General features: G+C 29.3%; 2 protein-coding genes across 3 annotated transcripts in view; both read right to left on the bottom strand.

Annotated features, from left to right (window-relative positions):
- Nucleotides 1-445, bottom strand: part of LOC108694173 (hexamerin-like) — a 4,963-nt gene extending 4,518 nt beyond the window's left edge. The window contains exon 1 of the mRNA XM_018203490.1: nt 183-445. Coding sequence (XP_018058979.1) covers nt 183-395 — 213 coding nt within the window. The 5' untranslated portion in view covers nt 396-445. The remainder of the gene's footprint in view (nt 1-182) is intronic.
- A 2,948-nt stretch (nt 446-3,393) lies between these two features.
- LOC108694176 (WW domain-binding protein 2) overlaps nt 3,394-8,932 on the bottom strand; it is a 16,399-nt gene continuing 10,860 nt past the window's right edge. Inside the window, exons 1-7 of one of the 2 annotated variants that reach the window (XM_018203495.1) lie at nt 6,687-7,059; nt 5,806-6,303; nt 5,006-5,459; nt 4,606-4,912; nt 4,253-4,500; nt 3,992-4,178; nt 3,394-3,546 (exon numbers count right to left, since the gene is read on the bottom strand). In XM_018203495.1, the coding sequence (XP_018058984.1) occupies nt 4,006-4,178; nt 4,253-4,500; nt 4,606-4,912; nt 5,006-5,459; nt 5,806-6,303; nt 6,687-6,884 (1,878 nt within the window). In that variant the 5' untranslated portion in view covers nt 6,885-7,059 and the 3' untranslated portion in view covers nt 3,394-3,546; nt 3,992-4,005. Of the gene's footprint in view, nt 3,547-3,991; nt 4,179-4,252; nt 4,501-4,605; nt 4,913-5,005; nt 5,460-5,805; nt 6,304-6,686; nt 7,060-8,932 lie in introns of those variants that run through there. The other variant, XM_018203497.1, reaches the window with a different exon arrangement.

Below are 8,932 nucleotides of genomic sequence, written 5' to 3'. Positions count from 1 at the left end.
ACGCGATCTTTATAGCTATATGCAAACAATTTTTGTTATTTTCAAAATTTATAATTTTATTATGAGATTAAATAAAAAAGACAAAATTAATTTTTCCTTATAGAAATTAAAATTGTAATTTATAAAAATTAATACAGACATTAAAACAGACATTATGGTATAAAAAACATTGTAGTAAGTACCTGATCTGTAAAAGAAGCAACGTTATCTTCGAAGCTGAAGGATCGTGCTTTTTGGTAAAGTTCCGGATGGTAAACAGTTGGTTGATCAACATGCCAGAAGAGTTCATAGATGCTTTTCTGCTTAAGAAGGTATGTTTTGTCGGCGGCCTGAGTGGGTACCTGCGTGGCATGGGCCAGGCATGCCGTAGCCAAGAGTAACGCGATCACTTTCATCCTTGTGCTTACTTCGCAAAGGATCGACTGGTGCAATTCGTTAATTGCTTTATATACTCTCTATCGACGAAAGAGATATATACAAAGTTCGGAGTGCATGATTAAAAAAGTTATTAGGTAACCAGCCTACCGATAACAACCAATCTTTCTGTTATTATCTTTTGTATTTTTTCAATTATCTTTATTGGTAATCGTCTACCCTTTGACATGATGTAAATCCGGGATTTATATTTGTTGATTACACTCTACTTCATGAAGTTTATTTCAATTGAAAAATAATTAGCTTTTCTCTCTTAATTTCAAAATATATGTACATATATTCTACGATATCTATTATGGAATAAATCGGAATTCTGATCAGAATTATTCTGTTTTTGTTTCATGTCTTTCATTCTTGTCTTTGTTTTCCAATTTCTTCCATGATACAGTTCATTCAAATCTATTGAAATCTAAAAGAATCTGTCGAAATCTACGTACTCAGCATAGAATATTTATAATAAATATTTATTAATATTTCATTTTTTGAAATGTTATATAGATATTTTATACACATTTTACATATTTATTCAAAATATTATTATTAAAATATAGACTTAATATTTTATGTAATATTTATGATAAATATTTCTAATAGTAGTATTTTTTACTTGGATTATAATGTCTCATTAAGTATTTTCAGAGCATTTATTATACATTCACAATAAATATTTCACAATATTTATAATAAATGTTTATGATCTGTGCAATCTAAGACCACAAAAATATTTGCAAAAGATTTAAAATAAATCTTATAAATATTTTGTAAATATTTTATAAATATTATGTGCTACCTAAGTAAATATTCAAAGAGTTAAAACATTTGGACTCTGAATATTTATAACTATCACTATGGATGAATTTTGCAACTCACTTGAAACTGAAATAATAAATTCAACGAAATCAATCTTTGTGTAAAAGTTGTGTAAATTAGTTGTGTAAATTAATGTTATAGTTTATATTTTAATAATCTTGAGCATAAAAAAAAGTATAGTTAATAATTATCTTTAAGAATGTTCAAAAACTTTAATATCACAAAATTAATTTCTGGAAAATACTTCAAGTATTTTAAAAAAATTAACCGAGCGAAAAAATAACAACATATATATGTATATTTTATACAACAAATAATACTTTATATTTTTCTATACCAATGATATCTCTTCAAGCAATTGAGAATTATAAAATCCAAATATTAATTATAAACATTCGCAAGACTGTTTGTCGATTATCTTGTTGCTTATCAATCAATAAGCAGCAGATACTTAATTTACACTTTTCGTATAATATGATAGCAAATATATATGTACACATAACTCGTTACTTTGCGATTAAAATAATTTGACTTTGATAACTGTTCTTTGATAATGACAATTATTACTCAACGATTATATATTATTTATTCAAGCAGAATTTTTTTATTGAATCACAAAATTAAAACTGATTAATAAAAAGAGAATTAATATTATTATTTAATTAATGTGTATGAATTCTGTAAAAATTATATTGAAAATTATTACGTACAAAGAGATTATACAAAGTAAATATTTTTGGGCTACAATATTTTTCACCTGACGCTACGATGCTCATTTTTAGCGTCAGGTAAAAATGTGAAAATGCAATCTAAAAATATTTACTTTGTGCAGTCTTTTTTTATGTACATAATTTTCAAAATAATTTTTACAAAATTTATACACGGATGAAAATGCAACTGTAAAATTTTTTATAGTTTATTAATAGTTCAGTTTTTTAAAATTAGATATCAAAATAAAAAAAAAATTCATTGCAATCACCGAAGACAGAAAACGCAAAGTGCCCTATCCGTTAAAGAAAATATAAAATGAATAATTATATTAAAATATATTATTATTGAATATAATTTTTTTTTTATATAATTACTCAGGAAAAAATACATTATTGAATGAATTTTATTTAATTAATAATTTTATTTAATTAATAATTAATAATTAAGATAATGATGTAATCGAAAAAATGTATGAAGAAATAGGCAGATAAGATAGAAATAAATATTTGTAAGAATCAACATTTTTCAGCATATTTTATTGAAAAAAATTTTGTCAATTCGTATCACTTGCATGATATAAAATCCTAAACGGTAATTATTATTATGAAAGTTCTGTATAGAAAGGGGGACCAAGTTTTTTTCGTTTCTACAATCCAGTTGACCATTTTATGGCGAATTCGATTGAATGCATTAGTGTGCACTGGTATTAAAACCGCATATTAAATTGTACACTAACTTAATTTAAGTGTAAAAGTGAAATGCAAATATTTTGAATTATATATACCTAACAGCACAATAGTGTATTGAATATTTCATGATTTAACCAGTTTTTATGTTTATTTATAAATCTTTACGTTAACTTGTGTACAACGACTTTAATGTACACCAATGCGCACTGAGTGCGTCTAATCGCATCAAATTCACTATTCAGTCACTTTCAATTTATCTCATATCTTGCGTTAATACTTGCTAATTGCATTTATTTTGTTTTTTATTAAACGAAATGTAACCGTTCGATACCTTTTTTATGTACTTGGCGTATATTTTTTCTTTTTTAAAGAGCTTTTTTTAGGGATTTAATTGTTTTTTGTAAACATTTTTGAAAACATAATGTCCGCATCCTCATCATGTCATCGACGTCGCTCGGAGTTATCAGGCGGAGTCGCCGAGCGAAATTTCACGATAAGATTTACACATTTCGTATATCATATATGATACATATAAATCTTATTCATATGCGAAGAAAATATTTTTATTTTACATTACTGTTCTTTATATTTAAATATAATATTAGATTTAATTAATGGATGGATTAACGAAAAAAGATATATTAAAAAAATTATATTACTTATTTGTTATTCATATACATATAATTATACATTTATGTATTTCTTAAAAATATTGGGTATACAATCGTTATGAACAAGAAAAATGTATCAGCTTTCATGATTTCTTTATTAAAGAATGCTGTATTTTCATCCAAATCCTCACATAATAGTGAAAATAAATGTCTCATAAAAAAAAGATATTACTTTTTACAGCACCATCTGGCTTTCATCAAGAATATCTCCATAGTAATTAAAATTTTTACTGAAAATAATAATAGAAATATAAAAAAAACTTCTTCTTTTCTTTTTTAAAATTTTTAAATATAGTTTACAAATAAATGATACGAACGGTATAAATATATTATATACAGGGCACGTCATCATAAAATAATTATTCGGAATAGATTCTAGTCGAAATCGTTCAATTATTCCCTAGATTTCTATCGTAATCTCTTCTTTGAAAATAAAATATTTCTGATTGGAATCTATTCCGAATATGCCTTAATATAAAATTTATATCATTTTAATTTTTTATTACTTTATTTCTTTATTATTTTAGTAAAAATTAAATATTAAATTATTAGCATATTAATATGAAATTTTTAGAAAATAAAAGTAATCATATTTAATTAATATTCTTCAAATTAGAATTCTTTTTTTTACTTAATCTATTTAATAAATTAATAGATAAATAAACAAATCATTACCAATTTGATAGATTTCAGCTGTGTATAGATTCGTTATCGTCCACATCATCGTCATCAAATTTAACGCTTTTGTTATCTTCTTCGTCATGTTCATCTTGAACATCTTGATCGGACATCTCTTCCCAATTGTCATCGGATTCGCTGCTTAAATCAACATCATCTTTATCGGCACCTTCATCCGATGAATCTACATACATTTTTGATGACGTGATTTAGTATGTTAATTCAATAAAATTTTGGAAGTCAGTATGCCATATTAACCTGGATCTTGATAAACAAGCAAACTTTCCTCAGTTATATCCTTGTTGTGTTCCTCATTAGCTTGAGATATTTGTCCTGTTATAAGAGAAACTCTGCCTTTTAATCTTTGTATAGCTGTTAAAAGTGCTAACTTTGCATCAATAAAACTAAGAATAGGGCTGAGTATCTCTGCGATATCTGGTCGCGACATTAAATGCGCTGCATGAGTCATTATTAAAGTTTGCAACCACATTACTGCAATTTTGTTCCTAAATAAAATAATCAGTCTCAAGAAAATAATTCACGCAAATTTTTAAAATAGAATAAAATGAAATGAAATTGAAAAAAATTTATAAATGAAAAAATATAATTACGCATATGTTTTGCCTTGCAACATAATAGTTAATTCTTTAAGCAACGGTATAATTGCTTGCACTGGTAATCTTGCAATGGTATTACGAATTACAGCTTCATTTTTTGTAAATAACACTGTTGTTAAAATAGTTTTATCTTTGCTATTTAATGCTTGCATCAATAACTGCGTCATATTGGCTCCTTTCGTTGGTGTCCTCCCTGGTGTGTTGGCATCTGCATTTAAACTAAGATTTTCCAATCTATCTTTTAAAAGTAATTGAGAGCCTGAAGTAGTTCTATTTCTTTTTTGTGTTGAAACTTGTATTCCTGTAATATATTTTTTATTTTATTTTTTTTATCGTTTTTCATCGAACCAAACAATTTGTTACCATGAAAATACATAATTACGAAAAATGTTACCTGGTGCGAGATATTCAACATCTTCTTCGATCGCAGTAGGTTTTACTTTAGAAATTGCCTCTTCTTTCCTTTCTTTTGATTTTTTTGTATCTAATCTTTCCGATCTAATTAAACATTGCACTTTGTCGGAAAAGTCGGGCATTACTTTCTCGAATGTTAAGTTAAAATAACTACCATACGCCAGTAATAACTTTTCATCTTCAGTTAAGTGACCTGCTAAAATTGGAATCTGTTGAACAGTTTCCTTCTGATTGATATCTGCCGCTACCGCAATGTTAAGAGATGGTTTCACTGGTTTAGTATGACCATTTGGCTGATACTTGAATAATTGTGCTTGACCCGATTGAGTAGTAACCAATATGCCGACTTGCAATTCTTCTGCAACAAGTATCGAGATGGATGTAGCCTCATCTTGAATGGCTAGTGTTGCTATCGACGCTTTATCATTTTTATTCTAAACAGAGATAAAAAGAAATTTAATTGTAAACCATTTAATTGTAAATTAATTTTGAATGTATATATATATAACAATCAAACGAATAAAAGTTAATAAGTGTGCACGGTAAAATTGTATCATATAACAGTTGTACACAAAATGAGTTATCGTATAAAATGTTACATAATGTTACTTATTAAGAAGTTAACTTTTTTTATTTTTAGACTAAATAAATTTCTAGTTGTTGATTAATTAATAATGTTTGTCTATAAGAATCTTTGTCTCAGAAGTAAATTAAAGAACATTTTTAATACTTTATGTTATCCTTTAGACTGTGAAATATTAAGAAAGAAATGCAACATACTTTGTCTAATATCCATACAGAAAGATGATTATCTGCATGGGCAGCACTTATTAAGTAACTAGTTGCACTGTCTATTTGTATAGTATGAAGAAAAGTGACATGATTGGCATGTCCAGTAAACGTGCGGATCAATTGCTTTGTCGTTAAGTTCCACCACTTGATTATTTTTTCAGCAGATAGTAAGGACTTTCCGTTTGATGGAATTGCCAAGGCTGTGACTTTTGCCTTGCCAGATTTCCATTTACATTTGATCCCATTCTCTTGAAGATTCCATTCCACTATATGATAATCATTAGCTGCTGTAATCAATCCAGCGTGTGCTGACCAAGCGATTGCTGTGATAGTGGAAGAATGACCATTCTCTAAAGTAGTGCTAACAGATGCAGCAGCTATGTCGTACAAAGTAATTTTTCCACTCATCGAACCCATTGCCACAACAGCTTTGCGATCGACTTGTTCCGAAATTGACTTCCTCCTACGTCTTTTTCTTGGCGAAGGCTTAAAAGACACAGAAAACGTTTCATCTTACTAGAGGAATAAGTTTCTAACATTGTGATTTTTATAAACGTGTTTATAGATGATCTCATTAATAATGCCCTTTTGCTGGAAATATTTGTCATACATCAAGTCATAAAATAACATAAAATTCTCTATATAAAATGAAATATATGATATGCATTTAATGTAGTCTTCTGGAAACTTACACAAAGTTTGAAATAATATATAATACATTGGCAGATAAATATTGGTGCGGATGAGGATTAAAAACAATAAAAATTGTCGACATAAAATTGTACATAATAACAGTGAAAAATAAAGCGAAAAAAGGAAGAGAAAGTGAAAATATCTGTGGTTGAAGAGCATACGATCCATATATTTACCGATACATTGCCCGCCGATTGTGGGCTCACAAAGATCCATCCTATAACACTGCAGGGTGATGATAAGTGCCGATTAGGAGTATATTCATGTTTCAACCGGCCGCTTGCAGTCTCCCAGATTTTCAACTTGCCATCATTGCCGCAAAATGCGTAATATTGTCCATCCTGAGAGAAAGCGGAACATCCCGTGCTCGCCATCACGTTTGCTTTGGCTCCCCTTGAAATTACTGCGAATATATTCCGTAATCTGCTATTCCACGCTGTAAAAAAACCGCGTTCTCTTTGCTAAAGTTTCCTAACCTCATTGATCTCTATATAACACACGCGGCGCGCGCGCGCGATCCTTTATGGTTTTACAGCACAGAATCCGCAACGTAATATAGTAACGCAAGTGTCAATTAGGAAATCTAGTATCAGAGAGAAGCCTGAAAGCGGCCATGCCCAGGATTTAGCTGTTACTTTATTTCGAAGCGCCTCTATGTCCACAAAATGTGAACTTTCAACTACGTAGCCAATGTTTATGATCCGGTCGGTAATGTCTATGGTATTTTTTGGTTGTACTTTTCGCTATGTTCACACATTTCAGTCCGATAGATAAAACTGGGTGCTTTCGAATTGCAATATTCCTAGACACTTTCATGCACACAGCGACAAAAATTGCGTTTCAATTGTCCGTCAAAGTGTCTTTCCATGCTGACTCTTGATGCTCAAAATTGATGCTTGATATTCGTCAATTTCTATCACGTGACTTATTTCGACGCTGAAAATGAGCGTCAAGCGTCAGTATAAAAAGGCATCTTTATCATCGACACAATGCTACACATCTGTACTCAGTCGAGAGCTGTGTAAGCTTGTGTTTTCTAGTGACAATTACATGTTACTAACTGCGGCGGATATAAATAAGATTGGACGATATTGAGTGGTCGGCACTTTTACTTTTTTTTATTTAATACAGGCGGAAAAAGCTACATTTATGCCTAAATTCTAAGCAGAATCATAAAACTCATAACATATTCCTGTAAGACTTATATAAAAAAGAATTTTTAAATGCTTATACCTTTATACAATATTTTTACAGACAGCTTCTTACTAGCTATAAAATTTATAAGAAATCATAGATATTATATTTACGAATAATCATACGTCTTACAATATATACGCATAAACTTAGAATATTAGTCATAAGTTCTTACAAGTTTTACGAGAACATATATTATGAGTCTTACGATTCTGTTTAGAATTGACTCATTAATCCAACTCTATCCGAAACAGATCTCATGCACAACGTACACATTCTGTTTGAATCGTGCACAATGATACACTTTGTGCAGTCCTGTGTTAAGATGTGTTAAGATTGGAAAGCACTCACTGTAAGTTGTCTTGTAACAAGATTATTATAAGCGCCGACAGATTGATTGTTCGTCTTTTGCCCGTGTTTTCACCAGTGTTAATTTTAAGCTCGGTTCAACTTACTCTTCATCTTTTTCTAATTCTAAAGATTAGAAAAAGTAGACGAGTAAGTTGAACCGAGATTAAAGTTAATCTACGTTGATGGAAATGGGCATTAGTCTATCTAACGAATCGAAATTCGTGGATATAGCGAAAATACAACCAAAAAATCATAGACACCGACCGGATCACAGATATTGGCTACGTAGTTCAATGTTCACATTTTGTGGACGTAAAGGCGCTTCAAAATAAAGTAATAGCTAAATCCTGAGCATGCTCTCAAGTTTCTTTCTACTATCTCGCCGTCGCGATATTATCAATAGAAATGATAAAGCGGGGAGCACAGACTCTTGCATAATTCATAACACGTAATGCACAAGAAAATTAACTGAATCAAAGTCCTTTGTTTTCTTCTTTTCCATGAAATAAAGAACTCTGATTCATTGAATTTCTTATGCTTTATGTGTTACGCAAGAATTTGTACTCCCAGCTTAACTGTAGAAAAAAAAATCATAATTTTGCAGCAATATGTACTTATTTATGGAGTGTTTATATAATAAAAAATATGAATTTAATAATATATTATCTGAAATATTTGTGTTAATTATTAATAAACCATAAATTTATATCAGTTGTCGATAATGTCAGTGTTCTTCCATTATCTTCGGATCTTTTTTGTAAAGGACAAAAATTTACTCAGGGTTGACGATCTTTAATAATATCTCGTCGGTGATAGTAATAATGAATTGGCGTAGACAAGTTGGAAAATAATTGAGTTATTCCAATATACTAAATTA

This window comes from Atta colombica, unplaced genomic scaffold, assembly GCF_001594045.1.
Source record: "Atta colombica isolate Treedump-2 unplaced genomic scaffold, Acol1.0 scaffold116, whole genome shotgun sequence".
Lineage (NCBI taxonomy): Eukaryota > Metazoa > Arthropoda > Insecta > Hymenoptera > Formicidae > Atta > Atta colombica.
The sequence above is the reverse complement of the archived record's forward strand: the minus strand, read 5'-3'. Positions and strand labels throughout refer to the sequence as shown.